At 56.5% G+C, this 25,545-nt stretch overlaps 1 protein-coding gene across 1 annotated transcript; it reads right to left on the bottom strand.

Moving 5' to 3' along the window:
- Positions 1 to 924: 924 nt before the first annotated feature.
- Positions 925 to 24,657, bottom strand: PSMA1 (proteasome 20S subunit alpha 1). Its single transcript, XM_069968013.1, has 10 exons — positions 24,558 to 24,657; positions 11,301 to 11,345; positions 10,616 to 10,717; positions 10,400 to 10,503; positions 9,049 to 9,137; positions 8,782 to 8,852; positions 8,288 to 8,417; positions 7,134 to 7,213; positions 6,701 to 6,805; positions 925 to 1,048 (listed from the first exon to the last, which is right to left on the bottom strand). Exons 1-10 carry the CDS (start codon positions 24,558 to 24,560, stop codon positions 992 to 994), a joined length of 786 nt encoding a protein of 261 aa, XP_069824114.1. The 5' UTR covers positions 24,561 to 24,657; the 3' UTR covers positions 925 to 991.
- Between the last annotated feature and the right edge of the window lie 888 nt (positions 24,658 to 25,545).

Raw genomic sequence — 25,545 nt, 5'->3', positions numbered from 1 at the left:
GATCTCTATAGAGAAACACGGCCGGACAGAGGGATCCAGATCTCTGTGAAGAAACACGGCCGGTCAGAGGGATCCAGATCTCTGTGAAGAAACATGGCCGGACAGAGGGATCCAGATCTCTGTGGAGAAACATGGCCGGTCAGATGGATCCAGATCTCTGTGGAGAAACATGGCCGGTCAGAGGGATCCAGATCTCTGTGAAGAAACACGGCCGGACAGAGGGATCCAGATCTCTGTGGAGAAACATGGCCGGTCAGATGGATCCAGATCTCTGTGGAGAAACATGTCCGGACAGAGGGATCCAGATCTCTGTGGAGAAACATGGCCGGTCAGATGGATCCAGATCTCTATGGAGAAACACGGACGGTCAGATGGTTTCAGATCTCTATGGAGAAACACGGTCGGTCAGATGGATCCAGATCTCTGGGGAGAAACACGGCCGGACAGAGGGATCCAGATCTCTGTGGAGAAACATGGCCGGTCAGATAGATCCAGATCTCAAGAGAAACATGGCCGGACAGAGGGATCCAGATCTCTATAGAGAAACACGGTCGGTCAAATGGCTCCAGATCTCTGAGAAACATGGCCGGTCAGATCTGGTGTCTATGTTATAAAGAATTACTGCAGTTCTGAAGCGCTATGGAGGCCGAACACCCTGTAAGATGTGCAGCAGGATAGGAACTATTGTGTCACCTGCACACCGGTCTGGTTATCTTCAGTATTACAATAAATTATTCCAGAGAGGGGCGGGGCTTACTTCTTAAAGCCCTAGCGGTCACTTTGTAGAGACATAAGGACCCGGTTCCCTTCAAACAGCCGAGATTTGTCCTTACAAGAATTCTCACCGGGTAACTCAAGAAAAAAAAATATTTTATTAGATTGACTTCATCAATGACAAAGTGGAATTACAGAACAACGCCCCTCCCCCCCCAGCGTACACCGGAGGCGACTGAAGGCGGCCAAAGCGCAAAACATGTACAAAATCCTAACGCTAGTGCTCCATGGGCTCCTCAGGCTTCTCCACCGGATCCTCCACCGGTGCCGCCACCTGCAGAAGGGCAGAATCACAAGGTTAAGAGTGACACAAAGCGGCCGCCAGATCCCCAGAATACAGTGCCATCATACAGATCCCCAGTATACAGTGCCATCATACACATCCCCAGTATACACATCCCCAGAATACAGTGCCATCATACACATCCCCAGAATACACATCCCCAGAATACAGTGCCATCATACACATCCCCAGAATACACATCCCCAGAATACAGTGCCATCATACACATCCCCAGAATACAGTGCCATCATACACATCCCCAGTATACAGTGCCATCATACACATCCCCAGTATACACATCCCCAGAATACAGTGCCATCATACACATCCCCAGAATACAGTGCCATCATACAGATCCCCAGTATACAGTGCCATCATACACATCCCCAGTATACACATCCCCAGAATACAGTGCCATCATACACATCCCCAGAATACACATCCCCAGAATACAGTGCCATCATACACATCCCCAGAATACACATCCCCAGAATACAGTGCCATCATACACATCCCCAGAATACAGTGCCATCATACAGATCCCCAGAATACAGTGCCATCATACACATCCCCAGAATACAGTGCCATCATACACATCCCCAGAATACAGTGCCATCATACAGATCCCCAGAATACAGTGCCATCATACACATCCCCAGAATACAGTGCCATCATACAGATCCCCAGAATACACATCCCCAGAATACACATCCCCAGAATACACATCCCCAGAATACAGTGCCATCATACAGATCCCCAGAATACACATCCCCAGAATACAGTGCCATCATACAGATCCCCAGAATACAGTGCCATCATACAGATCCCCAGAATACAGTGCCATCATACAGATCCCCAGAATACAGTGCCATCATACAGATCCCCAGAATACAGTGCCATCATACAGATCCCCAGAATACAGTGCCATCATACACATCCCCAGAATACAGTGCCATCATACACATCCCCAGAATACACATCCCCAGAATACACATCCCCAGAATACAGTGCCATCATACAGATCCCCAGAATACACATCCCCAGAATACAGTGCCATCATACAGATCCCCAGAATACAGTGCCATCATACAGATCCCCAGAATACACATCCCCAGAATACAGTGCCATCATACAGATCCCCAGAATACACATCCCCAGTATACAGTGCCATCATACACATCCCCAGAATACAGTGCCATCATACACATCCCCAGAATACAGTGCCATCATACACATCCCCAGAATACAGTGCCATCATACAGATCCCCAGAATACACATCCCCAGAATACAGTGCCATCATACAGATCCCCAGAATACAGTGCCATCATACACATCCCCAGAATACAGTGCCATCATACAGATCCCCAGAATACAGTGCCATCATACAGATCCCCAGAATACAGTGCCATCATACAGATCCCCAGAATACAGTGCCATCATACACATCCCCAGAATACACATCCCCAGAATACAGTGCCATCATACAGATCCCCAGAATACACATCCCCAGAATACAGTGCCATCATACAGATCCCCAGAATACACATCCCCAGAATACAGTGCCATCATACACATCCCCAGAATACACATCCCCAGAATACAGTGCCATCATACAGATCCCCAGAATACAGTGCCATCATACAGATCCCCAGAATACAGTGCCATCATACACATCCCCAGAATACAGTGCCATCATACACATCCCCAGAATACAGTGCCATCATACAGATCCCCCTAGGGCCGTGGAGTCGGAGCTAGTTTTGTCTGGAGTTGGAAAAAAATGTACACGTTCATTCTTCAGCGCGGACAAAGCAGGAGCGCGCGCCTCCCATAGACTCCCATTATGATAGGGAGGCTAACGGCATTCGGGTGGGGACAATTCCGCTGCGGAATTCCGCTAGCTTTACTCAGTGGGAACGGGGCCTAATAGGACACTGGCCCTATTACATAAGGGGGGGTCGGGGATATATCAGTAATAGGACACTGGCCCTATTAGATAAGGGTGGTCGGGGAATATATCAGTAATAGGACACTGGCCCTATTACATAAGGGTGGTCGGGGAATATATCAGTAATAGGACACTGGCCCTATTACATAAGGGTGGTAAGGGAATATATCAGTAATAGGACACTGGCCCTATTACATAAGGGTGGTCGGGGAATATATCAGTAATAGGACACTGGCCCTATTACATAAGGGGGGTCGGGGAATATATCAGTAATAGGACACTGGCCCTATTACATAAGGGGGGTCGGGGAATATATCAGTAATAGGACACTGGCCCTATTACATAAGGGTGGTCGGGGGATATATCAGTAATAGGACACTGGCCCTATTACATAAGGGTGGTCGGGGAATATATCAGTAATAGGACACTGGCCCTATTACATAAGGGTGGTCGGGGAATATATCAGTAATAGGACACTGGTCCTATTAGATAAGGGTGGTCGGGGAATATATCAGTAATAGGACACTGGCCCTATTAGATAAGGGTGGTCGGGGAATATATCAGTAATAGGACACTGGCCCTATTAGATAAGGGTGGTCGGGGAATATATCAGTAATAGGACACTGGCCCTATTAGATAAGGGGGGTCGGGGGATATATCAGTTATAGGACACTGGCCCTATTACATAAGGGTGGTCGGGGGATATATCAGTAATAGGACACTGGCCCTATTAGATAAGGGGGGGTCGGGGGATATATCAGTAATAGGACACTGGCCCTATTACATAAGGGTGGTCGGTCACTATTTGTCAGTTTGTTTCTGAGCTGGAAGAGTCCATTGTGTGGGGGGAGATCTGTGCTGGTCTCTTCCTGGATGCTGGACGACTGTATATGAGCAGCAGTGTAATATGGAGATATCCTGTGTAATATAGAGGAGGAGAAGACATAAGTAGTGTAGCTGTAACCTCTGTCCTCAGTGTGGGGTTTTTCTTCAGTGTTCTATGGCTGCAGCTGAGTGTGTGTGTGTGTGTGTGCGTGCTATGGCCGCAGCAAAAAGAGCAGGCGGACCTCTTCCATTGTTTATGGCTTTGTAACTCAGTACAATCCTATTGGCTCCTAGTAAAATCCTTTATACGTGACGTGTGGTCGCTTACAGTTCCTTTAGATCCGATAACATATATTCCACGGTGACCCTGGACCTGTGGATGATCCCATGTCGCACCATCCTATCCCCCCCGCGGTACATCTCACCCTATTACTAGCTCTTAAGTGTTTATTAAACCATTGGCTACAGCCTAGCCTACCGACTATTTCGGAATTGACCTCTATTCTAAAGGAAACCTTACACTGGGAGATGCTGGACACTGTACACAATAAGGAGGCCTTTACAGCTTCCTTCTTTAAGAAGTGGAAACTATTCCTAATCCATGGCTTCTCGCAGGCAGAAAGACGTCCCATCATGTCTCACTTTACCTCAACCACCTGGTAATATAAGATGTCGGCTGCCGGCACCCTGGATCCATTCTTATAGGCTTTGCTTTGTATTTGTACACTATATTCTTGTGATAAATAGCACCATATATCTACTATCTACATTCTATGTATAAGTGGAGAAAGATTTAGTTATTATTGTCGGCCTTGTTTTATTAGTTATGTATATTCGTGAATTTATACTGCTACTGATACTTTTCTTCAGTACCAATGTTATATTATGTGAAACTCAATAAAATGTTTGAACTATAAAAAGAGTGAGAGTGTGTGGTGTGCGCTATGGCTGCAGTAGGTTGTGTGTGTGTGTGTGTGTGCGTGCCATTGTGTGCCCCCACAGTGACCTTCTATATCTATCACTGTGTGTGACCCCTCTCTATATCACTGTGTGTGACCCCTCTCTATATCACTGTGTGTGACCCCTCTCTATATCACTGTGTGTGACCCCTCTCTATATCACTGTGTGTGACCCCTCTCTATATCACTGTGTGTGACCCCTCTCTATATCACTGTGTGTGACCCCTCTCTATATCACTATGTGTGACCCCTCTCTATATCACTGTGTGTGACCCCTCTCTATATCACTGTGTGTGACCCCTCTCTATATCACTGTGTGTGACCCCTCTCTATATCACTGTGTGTGACCCCTCTCTATATCACTGTGTGTGACCCCTCTATATCACTGTGTGTGACCTCTCTCTATATCACTGTGTGACCCCTCTCTATATCACTGTGTGTGACCCCTCTCTATATCACTGTGTGTGACCCCTCTCTATATCACTGTGTGTGACCCCTCTCTATATCACTGTGTGTGACCCCTCTCTATATCACTGTGTGTGACCCCTCTCTATATCACTGTGTGTGACCCCTCTCTATATCACTGTGTGTGACCCCTCTCTATATCACTGTGTGTGACCCCTCTCTATATCACTGTGTGTGACCCCTCTCTATATCACTGTGTGTGACCCCTCTCTATATCACTGTGTGTGACCCCTCTCTATATCACTGTGTGTGACCCCTCTCTATATCACTATGTGTGACCCCTCTCTATATCACTATGTGTGACCCCTCTCTATATCACTGTGTGTGACCCCTCTCTATATCACTGTGTGTGACCCCTCTCTATATCACTGTGTGTGACCCCTCTCTATATCACTGTGTGTGACCCCTCTCTATATCACTATGTGTGACCCCTCTCTATATCACTGTGTGTGACCCCTCTCTATATCACTGTGTGTGACCCCTCTATATCACTGTGTGTGACCTCTCTCTATATCACTGTGTGTGACCCCTCTCTATATCACTGTGTGACCCCTCTCTATGTGTGACCCCTCTCTATATCACTGTGTGTGACCCCTCTCTATATCACTGTGTGTGACCCCTCTCTATATCACTATGTGTGACCTCTATATCACTATGTGTGACCTCTCTATATCACTATGTGTGACCCCTCTATATCACTATGTGTGACCCCTCTCTATATCACTATGTGTGACCCCCTGTATATCACTATGTGTGACCCCTCTCTATATCACTATGTGTGACCCCTCTCTATATCACTATGTGTGACCCCTCTATATCACTGTGTGTGATCCCTCTCTATATCACTGTGTGTGACCCCTCTATCACTATATGTGAGATGTGACCCCCTGTATATCACTATGTCTGACCTCTATATTACAGGGATCTGGCAGTGTTTCTGTGTTTCTTTGTGTATTGTGAATATTCGTTAGAAACATAGAAGATGTCAGCAGGAAAAGACCACCTGCTCCATCTAGTCTAGCTGTGAGTAGTTCAGGACATGGAGGCTGGAGACTGGCTGCACCCACTGCACACACAGGAGAAGCTGCTGTATATACAGTATATATTCCCTCAGAAGTCGCCCCAGGATCATGTAGGACATTAGGGAGAAGCTGCTGTATATACAGTATATATTCCCTCAGAAGTTGCCCCAGGATCATGTAGGACATTAGGGAGAAGCTGCTGAGCCGGTGTGATAGATATCTCCCCTGGTATATTACCGGCCATTTATCAAGGAGCAGGAGTCCGAGTCGGGAGTTGGAGCTGCGGCTTACTGACTCCACAGCCCTGGATCCCCCATCCTACACACAGTCCCATCCTACAGATCCCTCATGCAATATCCGGACTCTCTACGTTATCGGGGTGACTGATGAAATAAATCTATATGACGGCGGAGGGTCACCCACCTTCCTCTGTGGTCGCTCTTCTAATCCTTCCAGGAATGGGGCGACTTCATCATCATCATAGATTGTAAATTCCAGATCTTTACCCACAATGCCGATGGAAACGTTCTGTGGACACACAACATAGAGGCTCCACACGTGTTCTTCATCAACAGTGACGTCACCCCTCCCCCACTATTACACATTGAGTCTATTAATACCCCGGATTCATTCTCCATCATATTCTTAAAGGGCCGGTTACCTGCACCGAGATGTAAGGAGAACTTCTGGAACTTTCTACTACAGGAACGCCCAAAGGTTTGGTGTGTGTAGAAACCAAATACTTCTTACAGCTGGCTATTTGCTACAATGTATCAGCTGTCCTGGACTTTGTTACAGTGTATCAGTGTCAGCAGTGCTAGGGGGGATGGAGGTTCCGGCGGACGTTGCTTGTTACCTTTGTTGTCAGGTCTTGTTCTGCAGGAAGCGTCTCCCTCAGTGCCCGGAGCCCGTGCTTCACCAACTCATTCAGATTACCTGGGGGAAGTAACATCCGCGTCAGCCAGGGGTCCCCAATACATGCGCCATACTGTACCAGACATCTCCCCTACCGCCGCCATACTGTACCAGACATCTCCCCTACCGCCGCCATACTGTACCCCACATCCGATATACCGCCGCCATACTGTACCAGACATCTCCCCTACTGCCGCCATACTGTACCAGACATCTCCCCTACCGCCGCCATACTGTACCAGACATCTCCCCTACCCCTGTCATACTGTACCAGACATCTCCCCTACTGCCGCCATACTGTACCAGACATCTCCCCTACCGCCGCCATACTGTACCAGACATCTCCCCTACCGCCGCCATACTGTACCAGACATCTCCCCTACCCCTGTCATACTGTACCAGACATCTCCCCTACCGCCGCCATACTGTACCCCACATCCGATATACCGCTGCCATACTGTACCAGACATCTCCCCTACCGCCGCCATACTGTACCAGACATCTCCCCTACCGCCGCCATACTGTACCAGACATCTCCCCTACCGCCACCATACTGTACCCCACATCCGATATACCGCCACCATACTGTACCAGACATCTCCCCTACCGCCACCATACTGTACCAGACATCTCCCCTACCGCCACTATACTTTACCCCACATCCGATATACCGCCGCCATACTGTACCAGACATCTCCCTTACCGCCACTATACTGTACCCCACATCCGATATACCGCCGCCATACTGTACCCTACATCCGATATACCGCCGCCATACTGTACCAGACATCACCCCTACCGCCGCCATACTGTACCAGACATCTCCCCTACCGCCGCCATACTGTACCCCACATCCGATATACCGCCGCCATACTGTACCAGACATCTCCCTTACCGCCGCCATAATGAACCCCACATCCGATATACCACCGCCTCACTGTACCAGACATACCGCCACCATACTGCACCCCACATCCCCCTATAATGTATCTTCCCCCTCCACCTTTTACTGTATCCAACACCAGTGCTGTATCTACACCCATCATACTGTATCCAACACCATTGCTGTATCTAAACCCCAGTGTACACACTTACATTCACTGAATTCCGACATGTGGCGCTCCAAGTAGGTGCGAGCCGACTGTGACCGCGCTCCGATGGACATCGCCTTACAGTCAAAGTAATTAGCCGAGGGACATGTCTGGAATATGTGCGGCCCCATGTCCTGAGGATGAAGCAGAGGGGAACCGGCGTTACGCATCACCATCTATATCTGAATCACAACCCCCCCCCACACCCTGATACATAGAGAGGGGCGCCCCTCCCCCCGGACTCCTAAAACAGAAAGGGGCACCCCTCCCCCCGGGCTCCTGATACATAGAGAGGGACGCCCCTCCCCCAGGACTCATGATATATAGAGGGAAGCCCCTCCCTCAGGACTCCTAATATATAGAGAGGAACCCTGCCCCCCCAGGACTCCTGATATATAGAGAGAAACTCCGCCCCCCCCAGGAGAGGGACGCCCCTCCCACAGGACTCCTGATACATACAGAGGGACGCCCCTCCCCCAGGACTCCTCCATCACTTACGTCATATCCTGCGATGAGCAGCCCCACTCCGTACGGTCTCCGCCCGTAGCGCTGGGTTGGTATTTGGGTTTCTGGGCACAGTTAAGTAATATAAATGTCAGTCATATGATTTACTACTGCTGAGACAAAATGGCTGCTGAGAGGCGAAGCCCCCTGTCTGGCCCGGGCTGAGAGACGGAGCCCCCCGCCAGTTAGGTAGTATCCCCACATGGGAGAACACATCCAGCCGTACACATCACAGCGTGAGCTGCCGTATTATAAGGATACTGCTTCCAATCAGAGAGACGAGGCGCGACACCGGCAAAGGACGGTCAAAGACGAAGCGCGAATCCAGACACTCCTGACGCATGAAGTTACTGCAAAACAACAGATGATCAGACCAAGATGGCCGACGCCATGAGAAGACCCCTCACATCTAGGACCCCCTATAATCCAGCAGAGATCCCTCCCCTGTAATCCAGTGGAAACCCCTCCCCTCTAGGACCCCCCTGTAATCCAGCGGAAACTCCTCCCCTCTAGGACCCCCCTGTAATCCAGCGGAATCCCCTCCCTTCTAGGACCCCCCCTGTAATCCAGCGGAAACCCCTCCCCTCTAGGACCCCCCTGTAATCCAGCGGAAACCCCTCCCCTCTAGGACCCCCCCTGTAATCCAGCGGAAACCCCTCCCCTCTAGGACCCCCCTGTCATCCAGCGGAGACCCCTCCACTCTAGGACCCCCCTGTAATCCAGCGGAAACTCCTCCCCTCTAGGACCCCCCTGTAATCCAGCGGAATCCCCTCCCTTCTAGGACCCCCCCTGTAATCCAGCGGAAACCCCTCCCCTCTAGGACCACCCTGTAATCCAGCGGAAACTCCTCCCCTCTAGGACCCCCCCTGTAATCCAGCGGAAACCCCTCCCCTCTAGGACCCCCCTGTCATCCAGCGGAGACCCCTCCACTCTAGGACCCCCCTGTAATCCAGCGGAAACCCCTCCCCTCCAGGACCCTCCTGTAATCCAGCGGAAACCCCTCCCCTCTAGGACCCCCCTGTAATCCAGCGGAAACCCCTCCCCTCTAGGACCCCCCTGTCATCCAGCGGAGACCCCTCCACTCTAGGACCCCCCTGTAATCCAGCGGAAACCCCTCCCCTCTAGGACCCCCCTGTAATCCAGCAGAAACCCCTCCCCTCTAGGACCCCCCTGTAATCCAGCGGAAACCCCTCCCCTCTAGGACCCCCTGTAATCCAGCGGAAACCCCTCCCCTCTAGGACCCCCCTGTAATCCAGCGGAAACTCCTCCCCTCTAGGACCCCCCCTGTAATCCAGCGGAAACCCCTCCCCTCTAGGACCCCCCTGTCATCCAGCAGAGACCCCTCCACTCTAGGACCCCCCCTGTAATCCAGCGGAAACCCCTCCCCTCTAGGACCCCCCTGTAATCCAGCGGAAACCCCTCCCCTCTAGGACCCCCCCTGTAATCCAGTGGAGACCCCTCCCCTCTAGGACCCCCCCTGTAATCCAGTGGAGACCCCTCCCCTCTAGGACCCCCCTATAATCAAGCAGACCCCTCCACTCTAGGACCCCCCTATAATCAGGCAGAGACCCCTCCCTTCTAGGACCCCCCTTTAATCAGGCAGCGCACTCACCAGAGCAGGCGGGCGTCGGCGGTCAGCCCAGCAATAGAGATGCCCACGTGATTGTCCACGTTCAGGATCTTCTTCTGATGTGCGGCCAGTTCAGACTGAGCTCTCTGTGCGGGAGAAGAAGCAGACACGTTATAGACCACCCACCCAGCCGTGACTGCCCCCCTCACCCCACCAGGGACCCTCCACCCACACCCATCAATCAGAAGGGGACCATACCTTTAAGGCTACAAGGACAGCGTGAGTGGTGGACTTCAGACCCACAGTGGCGGAGCCCTGCTTTACCGCCTCCATGGCATACTCAATCTGGTGGATCCGGCCCTGGAGGAAACAGGAGAGATCAGGGTGTACGGAGGACGAGACTAGTGAGCGCAGCTCCGGAGGACGAGACTAGTGAGCGCAGCTCCGGAGGACGAGACTAGTGAGCGCAGCTCCGGAGGACGAGACTAGTGAGCGCAGCTCCGGAGGACGAGACTAGTGAGCGCAGCTCCGGAGGACGAGACTAGTGAGCGCAGCTCCGGAGGACGAGACTAGTGAGCGCAGCTCCGGAGGACGAGACTAGTGAGCGCAGCTCCGGAGGACGAGACTAGTATAAGAACTGGGGATCAGTGTAGTCAGCACGGTATGGGGCCACATGTTGGGGGTCACACTTGGATCCCCCATGTAAGGGTACTATTAGACGGGCCGATGGGGGCCCGATAATAAATGTAAACGAGCGCCGATCGGCCTATTACACGGCCCGATAATAAATGTAACAGGCCAGTCTGAAGCTGGAGCGCAGGACCCGGGGGGAGAAGCACACAGGAAGAGGAGCAGCATGGACAGGTAATGTATATCGTCAGTTGGTTAATAGTCATGTAACAGTCTCTCCGTCTCCTATGATGTGGGGGATGATGCTGATTACCTGGGGGCTCCACACCGTCACATCGTTGTCATACTGGTTACGAAACTGCGGGAAATAAAACACATCCATGATTGTGTATACATATCAGTGTATACAGCGTATGGGGGGCTCCATGCACAGCGGACAGGGGGGGGGGCTCTATGCACAGCGGACAGGGGGGGGCTCCATGCACAGCGGACATGGGGGGGGGGCCCCATGCACAGCGGACATGGGGGGGGGGCTCTATGCACAGCGGACAGGGGGGGGGGGGCTCTATGCACAGCGGACAGGGGGGGGGGGGGGGGCTCTATGCACAGCGGACAGGGGGGGGGGGCTCTATGCACAGCGGACAGGGGGGGGGGGGCTCTATGCACAGCGGACATGGGGGGGGGGGGCTCTATGCACAGCGGACATGGGGGGGGCTCTATGCACAGCGGACAGGGGGGGGGCTCTATGCACAGCGGACAGGGGGGGGGCTCTATGCACAGCGGACATGGGGGGGGCTCTATGCACAGCGGACATGGGGGGGGCTCTATGCACAGCGGACATGGGGGGGGCTCTATGCACAGCGGACATGGGGGGGGCTCTATGCACAGCGGACATGGGGGGGGCTCTATGCACAGCGGACATGGGGGGGGCTCTATGCACAGCGGACATGGGGGGGGCTCTATGCACAGCGGACATGGGGGGGGCTCTATGCACAGCGGACATGGGGGGGGCTCTATGCACAGCGGACAGGGGGGGGGCTCTATGCACAGCGGACAGGGGGGGGGGCTCTATGCACAGCGGACAGGGGGGGGGGCTCTATGCACAGCGGACAGGGGGGGGGCTCTATGCACAGCGGACAGGGGGGGCTCTATGCACAGCGGACAGGGGGGGGGCTCTATGCACAGCGGACAGGGGGGGGGCTCTATGCACAGCGGACAGGGGGGGGCTCTATGCACAGCGGACAGGGGGGGGCTCTATGCACAGCGGACGGGGGGGGGCTCTATGCACAGCGGACATGGGGGGGGCTCTATGCACAGCGGACAGGGGGGGGCTCTATGCACAGCGGACAGGGGGGGGGGCGGGGGGGATCTAGGTGCAAAGTACAGGGCGGGGCGCTCTGGGCACTATTACTGCTGACACTTGTGGGGAGGGGGGCTCTGGGCACTATTACTGCTGACACTTGTAGGGGGGGGGGGCTCTGGGCACTATTACTGCTGACACTTGTAGGGGGGGGCTCTGGGCACTATTACTGCTGACACTTGTAGGGGGGGGGCTCTGGGCACTATTACTGCTGACACTTGTAGGGGGGGGGCTCTGGGCACTATTACTGCTGACACTTGTAGGGGGGGGGCTCTGGGCACTATTACTGCTGACACTTGTAGGGGGGCTCTGGGCACTATTACTGCTGACACTTGTAGGGGGGCTCTGGGCACTATTACTGCTGACACTTGTAGGGGGGCTCTGGGCACTATTACTGCTGACACTTGTGGGGGGGGGCTCTGGGCACTATTACTGCTGACACTTGTAGGGGGGCTCTGGGCACTATTACTGCTGACACTTGTGGGGGGGGGCTCTGGGCACTATTACTGCTGACACTTGTAGGGGGGGGGCTCTGGGCACTATTACTGCTGACACTTGTAGGGGGGGGGGGGGGCTCTGGGCACTATTACTGCTGACACTTGTAGGGGGGGGGCTCTGGGCACTATTACTGCTGACACTTGTAGGGGGGGGGGCTCTGGGCACTATTACTGCTGACACTTGTAGGGGGGCTCTGGGCACTATTACTGCTGACACTTGTAGGGGGGGGGGCTCTGGGCACTATTACTGCTGACACTTGTAGGGGGGGCTCTGGGCACTATTACTGCTGACACTTGTAGGGGGGGGGCTCTGGGCACTATTACTGCTGACACTTGTGGGGGGGGGGGGCTCTGGGCACTATTACTGCTGACACTTGTAGGGGGGGGGCTCTGGGCACTATTACTGCTGACACTTGTGGGGGGGGCTCTGGGCACTATTACTGCTGACACTTGTAGGGGGGCTCTGGGCACTATTACTGCTGACACTTGTAGGGGGGGGGCGCTGGGCACTATTACTGCTGACACTTGTAGGGGGGGGGCCTCCTGGGCACTATTACTGCTGACACTTGTAGGGGGGGGGCCTCTGGGCACTATTACTGCTGACACTTGTAGCGGGGGGGGGCTCTGGGCACTATTACTGCTGACACTTGTGGGGGGGGCTCTGGGCACTATTACTGCTGACACTTGTAGGGGGGGCTCTGGGCACTATTACTGCTGACACTTGTAGGGGGGGGGCTCTGGGCACTATTACTGCTGACACTTGTAGGGGGGGCTCGGGGCACTATTACTGCTGACACTTGTAGGGGGGGGGCTCTGGGCACTATTACTGCTGACACTTGTAGGGGGGGGGGCGCTCTGGGCACTATTACTGCTGACACTTGTAGGGGGGCTCTGGGCACTATTACTGCTGACACTTGTAGGGGGGGGGCGCTCTGGGCACTTACTGTGACACTTGTAGGGGGGGGGGCTCTGGGCACTATTACTGCTGACACTTGTAGGGGCGCTCTGGGCACTATTACTGCTGACACTTGTAGGGGGGGGGCTCTGGGCACTATTACTGCTGACACTTGTAGGGGGGCTCTGGGCACTATTACTGCTGACACTTGTAGGGGGGGGCTCTGGGCACTATTACTGCTGACACTTGTAGGGGGGGGGGCTCTGGGCACTATTACTGCTGACACTTGTAGGGGGGCTCTGGGCACTATTACTGCTGACACTTGTAGGGGGGGGGGGCTCTGGGCACTATTACTGCTGACACTTGTAGGGGGGGGGGGCGCTCTGGGCACTTACTGGTGACACTTGTAGGGGGGGGCTCTGGGCACTATTACTGCTGACACTTGTAGGGGGGGGGGGGCGCTCTGGGCACTTACTGGTGACACTTGTAGGGGGGGGGCTCTGGGCACTATTACTGCTGACACTTGTAGGGGGGCTCTGGGCACTATTACTGCCTGACACTTGTAGGGGGGGGCGCTCTGGGCACTATTACTGCTGACACTTGTAGGGGGGGGGGCTCTGGGCACTATTACTGCTGACACTTGTAGGGGGGGGTAGGAGGGCTCTGGGCACTATTACTGCTGACACTGTAGGGGGGGGGCTCTGGGCACTATTACTGCTGACACTTGTAGGGGGGGGCTCTGGGCACTATTACTGCTGACACTTGTAGGGGGGCTCTGGGCACTATTACTGCTGACACTTGTAGGGGGGGGGGGCTCTGGGCACTATTACTGCTGACACTTGTAGGGGGGGCTCTGGGCACTATTACTGCTGACACTTGTAGGGGGGGGGCTCTGGGCACTATTACTGCTGACACGTGTAGGGGGGGGCTCTGGGCACTATACTGCTGACACTTGTAGGGGGGGGGGCTCTGGGCACTATTACTGCTGACACTTGTAGGGGGGGGGCTCTGGGCACTATTACTGCTGACACTTGTAGGGGGGGCTCTGGGCAACTATTACTGCTGACACTTGTAGGGGGGGGGCTCTGGGCACTATTACTGCTGACACTTGTAGGGGGGGGGCTCTGGGCACTATTACTGCTGACACTTGTAGGGGGGGGGGGCTCTGGGCACTATACTGATGACACTTGTAGGGGGGGGGGGGCTCTGGGCACTATTACTGCTGACACTTGTAGGGGGGGCTCTGGGCACTATTACTGCTGACACTTGTAGGGGGGCTCTGGGCACTATTACTGCTGACACTTGTAGGGGGGGGGGGCTCTGGGCACTATTACTGGTGACACTTGTAGGGGGGGGGCTCTGGGCACTATTACTGCTGACACTTGTAGGGGGGCTCTGGGCACTATTACTGCTGACACTTGTAGGGGGGGGGGGGCTCTGGGCACTATTACTGCTGACACTTGTAGGGGGGGGCTCTGGGCACTATTACTGCTGACACTTGTAGGGGGGGGGCTCTGGGCACTATTACTGCTGACACTTGTAGGGGGGCTCTGGGCACTATTACTGCTGACACTTGTAGGGGGGGGGGCTCTGGGCACTATTACTGCTGACACTTGTAGGGGGGCTCTGGGCACTATTACTGCTGACACTTGTAGGGGGGCGCTCTGGGCACTATTACTGCTGACACTTGTAGGGGGGGGGGCTCTGGGCACTATTACTGCTGACACTTGTAGGGGGGGGCTCTGGGCACTATTACTGCTGACACTTGTAGGGGGGGGGCGCTCTGGGCACTATTACTGCTGACACTTGTAGGGGGGGGGGCTCTGGGCACTTACTGCTGACACTTGTAGGGGGGCTCTGGGCACTATTACTGCTGACACTTGTAGGGAGGGGGGCTCTGGGCACTATTACTGATGACACTTGAAGGGGGGCTCTGGGCACTATTACTGCTGACACTTGTAGGGGGGGGCTCTGGGCACTATTACTGCTGACACTTGTAGGGGGGCTCTGGGCACTATTACTGCTGACACTTGTAGGGGGGGGGCTCTGGGCACTATTACTGCTGACACTGTAGGGGGGGGGGGCTTCTGGCACTATACTGCTGACACTTGTAGGGGGGGGGCTCTAGGGCACTATTACTGCTGCACACTTGTAGGGGGCTCTGGGCACTATTACTGCTGACACTTGTAGGGGGGGGGGCTCTGGGCACTATTACTGCCTGACACTTGTAGGGGGGGGGCTCTGGGCCACTATTACTGCTGACACTTGTAGGGGGGGGGCTCTGGCACTATTACATGCTGACACTTGTAGGGGGGGGGCCTCTGGGCACTATTACTGCTGACACTTGTAGGGGGGGGGCCTCTGGGCACTATTACTGCTGACACTTGTAGGGGGGGGGCTCTGTGGGCACTATTACTGCTGACACTTGTAGGGGGCTCTTGGGCACTATTACTGCTGACACTTGTAGGGGGGGCTACTGAGCACTATTACTGCTGACACTTGTAGGGGGGCTCTGGGCACTATTACTGCTGACACTTGTAGGGGGGGGGGGGGCTCTGGGCACTTACTGCTGACACTTGTAGGGGGGGGGGGCTCTGGGCACTATACTGCTGACACTTGTAGGGGGGGCTCTGGGCACTATTACTGCTGACACTTGTAGGGGGGGCTCTGGTGCACTATTACTGATGACACTTGTAAGGGGGGGGGCTCTGGGCACTATTACTGCTGACACTTGTAGGGGGGGGGCTCTGGGCACTATTACTGCTGACACTTGTAGGGGGGCTCTGGGCACTATTACTGCTGACACTTGTAGGGTGGGGGGGGCTCTGGGCACTATTACTGCTGGACACTTGCTAGGGGGGGGCTCTGGGCACTATTACTGCTGACACTTGTAGGGAGGGGGGCTCTGGGCACTATTACTGCTGACACTTGTAGGGGGGGGCTCTGGGCAACTATTACTGCTGACACTTGTAGGGGGGGGGGCTCTGGGCACTATTACTGCTGACACTTGTAGGGGGGGCTCTGGGCACTATTACTGCTGACACTTGTAGGGGGGGGGCGCTCTGGGCACTTACTGGTGACACTTGTAGGGGGGGGGGGCCTCCTGGGCACATTACTGCTGACACTTGTAGGGGGGGGGCGCTCTGGGCACTTACTGGTGACACTTGTAGGGAGGGGGGCTCTGGGCACTATTACTGCTGACACTGTAGGGGGGCTCTGGGCACTATTACTGCTGACACTTGTGGGTAGGGGGGGCTCTGGGCACTTACTGCTGACACTTGTAGGGGGGGGGCTCTGGGCACTATACTGCTGACACTTGTAGGGGGGGGGCTCTGGCACTATTACTGCTGACACTTGTAGGGGGGCTCTGGGCCACTATTACTGCTGACACTTGTAGGGGGGGGGGGGGGCTCTGGGCACTTACTGCTGACACCTTGTAGTTAGGGGGGGGCTCTGCGCACTATTACTGCTGACACTTGTAGGGGGGCTCTGGGCACTATTACTGCTGACAATTGTAGGGGGGGGGGCTCTGGGCACTATTACTGCTGGACACTTGTAGGGGGGGGGCTCTGGGCACTATTACTGCGAACTTTGTAGGGGGGGGGGGGCGTCTGGGCACTTACTGCTGACACTTGTAGGGGGGGCTCTGGGCACTATTACTGCTGACACTTGTGGGGGGGGGGGCTCTGGGCACTATTTACTGCTGACACTTGTAGGGGGGCTCTGGGCACTTATTACTGCTGACACTTGTAGGGGGGGGGGGCTCTGGGCACTATTACTGCTGACACTTGTGGGGGGGGGCTCCTTGGGCACTATTACTGCCTGACACTTGTGGGGGGGCTCTGGGCCACTATTCACTGCTGACACTTGTAGGGGGGCTCTTCTGGGGCACTATTACTGCTGACACTTGTAGGGGGGGGCTCTGGGCACTATTACTGCTGACACTTGTAGGGGGGGGGGGCCTCTGGGCACTATACTGCTGACACTTGTAGGGGGGGGGGCCTCTCTGGGCACTATTACTGCTGACACTTGTAGGGGGGGGGGTCTCTGGGCACTATTACTGCTGACACTTGTATGGGGGGGCTCTGGGCACTATTACTGCTGACACTGTAGGGGGGGGGCTCTGGGCACTATTACTGCTGACACTTGTAGGGGGGGCTCTGGGCACTATTACTGCTGACACTTGTAGGGCGCTCTGGGCACTATTACTGCTGACACTTGTAGGGGGGGGGGCCTCTGGGCACTATACTGCTGACACTTGTAGGGGGGCTCTGGGCACACTACTGCTGACATTGTAGGGGGGGGCGCTCTGGGCCACTTACTGCTGACACTTGTAGGGGGGGGGCTCTGGGCACTATTACTGCTGAACTCTGCAGGGGGGGGCTCTTGGGCACTATACTGCTGACACTTGTAGGGGGGGTGGCTCTGGGCACTATTACTGCTGACACTTGTAGGGGGGGCTCTGGGCACTATTACTGCTGACACTTGTAGGGGGGGGCTCTGGGCCCTAATTAGACTGCTGACACTTGTATGGGGGGGCGTGCTGGACAACTTGTAGGGGGGGGGCGCTCTGGGCACTTCCTGGTGGACACTTGTAGGGGGGGGGGGCTCTGGGCACTTTACTGCTGACACTTGTAGGGGGGGGGCGCTCTGGGCACTTACTGGTGACACTTGTAGGGGGGCTCTGGGCACTATTACTGCTGACACTTGTGGGGGGGGGGCTCTGGGCACTATATACTGCTGACACTTGTAGGGGGGGGCTCTGAGCACTATTACTGCTGACACTTGTGGGGGGGGGGCTCTGGGCACTATTACTGCTGACACTTGTGGGGGGGGCTCTGGGCACTATTACTGCTGACACTTGTAGGGGGGCTCTGGGCACTATTACTGCTTGACACTTGTAGGGGGGCGCTCTGGGCACTATTACTGTGACACTTGTAGGGGGGGGGCGCTCTGGGCACTATTACTGCTGACACTTGTAGGGGGGCGCTCTGGGCCACCTATTACTGCTGACACTTGTAGGGGGGCGCTCTGGGCACTATTACTGCTGACACTTGTAGGGGGGGGGGCTCTGGGCACTATTACTGCTGACACTTGTAGGGGGGGGGCTCTGGGCACTATTACTGCTGACACTTGTAGGGGGGGGGGCTCTGGGCACTATTACTGCTGACACTTGTAGGGGGGGGGGCTTCTGGGCACTATTACTGCTGACACTGTAGGGAGGGGGGCTCTTGGGCACTATTACTGCTGACACTGTAGGGGGGCTCTGGGCACTATTACTGCTGACACTTGTAGGGGGGGGCTCTGGGCACTATTACTGCTGACACTTGTAGGGGGGCTCTGGGCACTATTACTGCTGACACTTGTAGGGGGGGCTCTGGGCACTATTACTGCTGACACTTGTAGGGGGGGGGGCTCTGGGCACTCTTACTGCTGACACTTGTGGGGGGGGCTCTGGGCACTATTACTGCTGACACTTGTGGGGGGGGGCTCTGGGCACTATTACTGCTGACACTTGTAGGGGGGCTCTGGGCACTATTACTGCTGACACTTGTAGGGGGGGGGGCTCTGGGCATCTTACTGCGACACTTGTAGGGGGGGGGGGCTCTGGGCCACTATTACTGCTGACACTTGTAGGGGGGGGGGGCCTCTGGGCACTATTACTGCTGACACTTGTAGGGGGGGGGCCTCTGGGCACTATTACTGCTGACACTTGTAGGGGGGGGGCTCTGGGCACTATTACTGCTGACACTTGTAGGGGGGGCTCTGGGCACTATTACTGCTGACACTTGTAGGGGGGGGGGCTCTGGGCACTATTACTGCTGACACTTGTAGGGGGGCTCTGGGCACTATTACTGCTGACACTTGTAGGGGGGGGCTCTGGGCACTATTACTGCTGACACTTGTAGGGGGGCTCTGGGCACTATTACTGCTGACACTTGTAGGGGGGGGGGGGGGCGCTCTGGGCACTTACTGGTGACACTTGTAGGGGGGGGGGGCTCTGGGCACTATTACTGCTGACACTTGTAGGGGCGCTCTGGGCACTATTACTGCTGACACTTGTAGGGGGGGGGGCTCTGGGCACTATTACTGCTGACACTTGTAGGGGGGCTCTGGGCACTATTACTGCTGACACTTGTAGGGGGGGGGGGCTCTGGGCACTTACTGCTGACACTTGTAGGGGGGGGGCTCTGGGCACTATTACTGCTGACACTGTAGGGGGGTCTGGGCACTATTACTGCTGACACTTGTAGGGGGGGGCTCTGGGCACTATTACTGCTGACACTTGTAGGGGGGGGGCTCTGGGCACTATTACTGCTGACACTTGTAGGGGGGGGGCTCTTGGGCACTTACTGCTGACACTTGTAGGGGGGGGGCCTCTGGGCACTATTACTGCTGACACTTGTAGGGGGGGGGGGCTCTGGGCACTATTACTGCTGACACTTGTAGGGGGCTCTGGGCACTATTACTGCTGACACTTGTAGGGGGGGGCGCTCTGGGCACTTACTGGTGACACTTGTAGGGGGGGGGGCGCTGGGCACTATTACTGCTGACACTTGTAGGGGGGGGGGCTCTGGGCACTATTACTGCTGACACGTGTAGGGGGGGGGCTCTGGGCACTATTACTGCTGACCACTTGTAGGGGGGCTCTGGGCACTATTACTGCTGACACTTGTAGGGGGGGGGCTCTGGGCACTATTACTGCTGACACTTGTAGGGGGGCTCTGGGCACTATTACTGCTGACACTTGTAGGGGGGGGGGGCGCTCTGGGCACTTACTGGTGACACTTGTAGGGGGGGGGCTCTGGGCACTATACTGCTGACACTTGTAGGGGGGGGGCTCTGGGCACTATTACTGCTGACACTTGTAGGGGGGGGGGCGCTCTGGGCACTTACTGGTGACACGTGTAGGGGGGGGGGCTCTGGGCACTATTACTGCTGACACTTGTAGGGGGGCTCTGGGCAACTATTACTGCTGACACTTGTGGGGGGGGGGCTCTGGGCACTTACTGCTGACACTGTAGGGGGGGCTCTGGGCACTATTACTACTGACACTTGTAGGGGGGGCTCTGAGCACTATTACTGCTGACACTTGTAGGGGGGGGGGCTCTGGGCACTTACTGCTGACACTTGTAGGGGGGGGCTCTGAGCACTATTACTGCTGACACTTGTAGGGGGGCTTCTGGGCACTATTACTGCTGACACTTGTAGGGGGGGGGCTCTGGGCACTATTACTGCTGACACTTGTAGGGGGGGCTCTGGGCACTATTACTGCTGACACTTGTATGGGGGGGGGGCGCTCTGGGCACTATTACTGCTGACACTTGTAGGGGGGGGCTCTGGGCACTATTACTGCTGACACTTGTAGGGGGGGGGCTCTGGGCACTATTACTGCTGACACTTGTAGGGGGGGGGCTCTGGGCACTATTACTGCTGACACTTGTAGGGGGGGGCTCTGAGCACTATTACTGCTGACACTTGTAGGGGGGCTCTGGGCACTATTACTGCTGACACTTGTAGGGGGGGGGGCTCTGGGCACTATTACTGCTGACACTTGTGGGGGGGGGGCTCTGGGCACTTACTGCTGACACTTGTAGGGGGGGGTTCTGGGCACTATTACTGCTGACACTTGTAGGGGGGCTCTGGGCACTATTACTGCTGACACTTGTAGGGGGGGGGGCTCTGGGCACTTACTGCTGACACTTGTAGGGGGGGGGGCTCTGGGCACTATTACTGCTGACACTTGTAGGGGGGGGGCCTCTGGGCACTATTACTGCTGACACTTGTAGGGGGGCTCTGAGCACTATTACTGCTGACACTTGTAGGGGGGCTCTGGGCACTATTACTGCTGACACTTGTAGGGGGGCTCTGGGCCACTATTACTGCTGACACTTGTAGGGGGGGGGGGGCTCTGGGCACTTACTGCTGACACTTGTAGGGGGGGGCTCTGAGCACTATTACTGCTGACACTTGTAGGGGGGGGGGCTCTGGGCACTATTACTGCTGACACTTGTAGGGGGGCTCTGGGCACTATTACTGCTGACACTTGTAGGGGGGGGGGGCTCTGGGCACTATTACTGCTGACACTTGTAGGGGGGGGGGGCTCTGGGCACTTACTGCTGACACTTGTAGGGGGGGGCTCTGAGCACTATTACTGCTGACACTTGTAGGGGGGGGCTCTGGGCACTATTACTGCTGACACTTGTAGGGGGGCTCTGGGCACTATTACTGCTGACACTTGTAGGGGGGCTCTGGGCACTATTACTGCTGACACTTGTAGGGGGGGGGGCTCTGGGCACTATTACTGCTGACACTTGTAGGGGGGGGGCTCTGAGCACTATTACTGCTGACACTTGTAGGGGGGGGGCTCTGAGCACTATTACTGCTGACACTTGTAGGGGGGGGGCTCTGAGCACTATTACTGCTGACACTTGTAGGGGGGGGGGCTCTGAGCACTATTACTGCTGACACTTGTAGGGGGGGGGGGGCTCTGGGCACTATTACTGCTGACACTTGTAGGGGGGCTCTGGGCACTATTACTGCTGACACTTGTAGGGGGGGCGCTCTGGGCACTATTACTGCTGACACTTGTAGGGAGGGGGGCTCTGGGCACTATTACTGCTGACACTTGTAGGGGGGGGCTCTGGGCACTATTACTGCTGACACTTGTAGGGGGGGGGGGCTCTGGGCACTATTACTGCTGACACTTGTAGGGGGGGGGCTCTGGGCACTATTACTGCTGACACTTGTAGGGGGGGGCTCTGGGCACTATTACTGCTGACACTTGTAGGGGGGGGCTCTGGGCACTATTACTGCTGACACTTGTAGGGGGGGGGGGCTCTGGGCACTTACTGCTGACACTTGTAGGGGGGGGGGGCCTCTGCAGTTTTAGTCTTTGTTGTTTCCTCAGAACAGGCGACGATTCCAGGAAATCACAAAGTAAAAGTGAAAGTAACAGGAGCAGGAGGAGGGCGGAGCCCGGGGGGGGCGTTACTGCACAAACCTTCACCGTACTGACACGGGGGCCACAGGTGCCTCCCCCCAACTGTACCCCCGGGCTCCAGCTCTGTGACCCCCCCCCCCATACCCCAGCTCTGTGACCCCCCCCCATACCCCAGCTCTGTGACCCCCCCCCATACCCCAGCTCTGTGACCCCCCCCCCATACCCCAGCTCTGTGACCCCCCCCCCCATACCCCAGCTCTGTGACCCCCCCCCCCATACCCCAGCTCTGTAACCCCCCCTCCCATACCCCAGCTCTGTGACCCCCTCCCCCATACCCCAGCTCTGTGACCCCCTCCCCCATACCCCAGCTCTGTGACCCCCTCCCCCATACCCCAGCTCTGTGACCCCCTCCCCCATACCCCAGCTCTGTGACCCCCTCCCCCATACCCCAGCTCTGTGACCCCCTCCCCCATACCCCAGCTCTGTGACCCCCCCCCCCCCATACCCCAGCTCTGTGACCCCCCCCCCCCATACCCCAGCTCTGTGACCCCCCCCATACCCCAGCTCTGTGACCCCCCCCCCATACCCCAGCTCTGTGACCCCCCCCCCCCATACCCCAGCTCTGTAACCCCCCCTCCCATACCCCAGCTCTGTGACCCCCCTCCCCCATACCCCAGCTCTGTGACCCCCTCCCCCATACCCCCAGCTCTGTGACCCCCTCCCCCATACCCCAGCTCTGTGACCCCCCTCCCCCATACCCCAGCTCTGTGACCCCCTCCCCCATACCCCAGCTCTGTGACCCCCCCCCATACCCCAGCTCTGTGACCCCCTCCCCCCATACCCCAGCTCTGTGACCCCCTCCCCCATACCCCAGCTCTGTGACCCCCCCCCCATACCCCAGCTCTGTGACCCCCCCCCATACCCCAGCTCTGTGACCCCCTCCCCCATACCCCAGCTCTGTGACCCCCTCCCCCATACCCCAGCTCTGTGACCCCCCCCCCCATACCCCAGCTCTGTGACCCCCCCCCCCATACCCCAGCTCTGTGACCCCCCCCCCCCATACCCCAGCTCTGTGACCCCCCCCCCATACCCCAGCTCTGTGACCCCCCCCCCCATATACCATCTCTGTGACACCCCCCCCCATATACCCCCGGACTCCAGCTCCAGGCCTCTCCCCGGCCCCCGGCCTCTCCTCCCCGGCCTCTCCTCTCCTCCCCGGCCTCTCCTCTCCTCCCCGGCCTCTCCCCGGCCCCCGGCCTCTCCTCCCCGCGTCTCCCCGGCCTCTCCTCCCCGCGTCTCCCCGGCCTCTCCTCTCCTCCCCGGCCTCTCCTCTCCTCCCCGCGTCTCCCCGGCCTCTCCTCTCCTCTCCTCCCCGGCCTCTCCTCTCCTCCCCGGCCTCTCCTCCCCGCGTCTCCCCGGCCTCTCCTCTCCTCCCCGGCCTCTCCTCCCCGCGTCTCCCCGGCCTCTCCTCTCCTCCCCGGCCTCTCCTCCCCGCGTCTCCCCGGCCTCTCCTCTCCTCCCCGGCCTCTCCTCTCCTCCCCGGCCTCTCCTCTCCTCCCCGGCCTCTCCTCTCCTCCCCGGCCTCTCCTCTCCGCGTCTCCCCGGCCTCTCCTCTCCTCCCCGGCCTCTCCTCCCCGCGTCTCCCCCTCCTCCCCGGCCTCTCCTCTCCTCCCCGGCCTCTCCTCTCCTCCCCGGCCTCTCCTCTCCGCGTCTCCCCGGCCTCTCCTCTCCTCCCCGGCCTCTCCTCTCCGCGTCTCCCCGGCCTCTCCTCTCCTCCCCGGCCTCTCCTCTCCGCGTCTCCCCGGCCTCTCCTCTCCTCCCCGGCCTCTCCTCTCCGCGTCTCCCCGGCCTCTCCTCCCCGGCCTCGCACTCACCATGTTTCCCGGCTTCTCGGAGCTGCTGAATAATGCTAGGGCTCGGCGCTCGGCTGCTCAGGTCTGACCGGAAGAAGCCCCGCCCCCTCAGCAGGCAGGAGCAATCCATCCCCCGCCTCGGCTTGTTTGTTACAACTTTATTCATAAGAGACACAGCTGACAGTGAGGTACATTGTATCTGAGCTCAGACGTGTGATACAGTGTTACTGTGTGTGATTTGGGGGTACATTGTATCTGAGCTCAGACGTGTGATACAGTGTTACTGTGTATGATTTGGGGGTACACTGTATCTGAGCTCAGACGTGTGATACAGTGTTACTGTGTATGATTTGGGGGTACACTGTATCTGAGCTCAGACGTGATGTGATACAGTGTTACTGTGTATGATTTGGGGGTACACTGTATCTGAGCTCAGAGAAAGGAGGGTATCGGGAGCACAGATACTAGATGAGAGGTAAGTATGTAAATTTGTGCAGGAAATACAGGACTCCGGCCATCTGCCGTCTTTGATGAAGATCCCACCAGTCCTCTATGGAGTTTATAGACTGCAGCAGCACGGGGAGGATGGAGCAGGGAGGATGGAGCAGGGCAGCAGCACGGGGAGGATGGAGCAGGGCAGCAGCACGGGGAGGATGGAGCAGGGCAGCAGCACGGGGAGGATGGAGCAGGGCAGCAGCACAGGGAGGATGGAGCAGGGCAGCAGCACGGGGAGGATGGAGCAGGGCAGCAGCACGGGGAGGATGGAGCAGGGCAGCAGCACGGGGAGGATGGAGCAGGGCAGCAGCACGGGGAGGATGGAGCAGGGCAGCACAGGGAGGATGGAGCAGGGCAGCAGCTGTGTACATACATTACTGATCCTGTACTGATCCTGAGTTACACCCTAATTGTTATGGGAGTGGTCAGTGATCTGGGTTATAGATCAGCTCCTTCCCTCCTCTGTACCAGGTGACTCTCCACTATTCCAGATCATCCCGCAGGATGGAGCAGA

Source organism: Dendropsophus ebraccatus, chromosome 4, assembly GCF_027789765.1.
Source record: "Dendropsophus ebraccatus isolate aDenEbr1 chromosome 4, aDenEbr1.pat, whole genome shotgun sequence".
Lineage (NCBI taxonomy): Eukaryota > Metazoa > Chordata > Amphibia > Anura > Hylidae > Dendropsophus > Dendropsophus ebraccatus.
The sequence above is the reverse complement of the archived record's forward strand: the minus strand, read 5'-3'. Positions and strand labels throughout refer to the sequence as shown.

Bases quoted from the DNA above. Each gene is read 5' to 3' on its own strand.
- PSMA1 (XM_069968013.1), bottom strand. The intron at 10,504-10,615 runs GTATGGTCCCCT...TCTCCCGCACAG, and splicing joins CTGTCCTTGTAGCCTTAAAG to AGAGCTCAGTCTGAACTGGC. The intron at 1,049-6,700 runs GTGGGTGACCCT...GCCCTTCTGCAG, and splicing joins AAGAGCGACCACAGAGGAAG to GTGGCGGCACCGGTGGAGGA.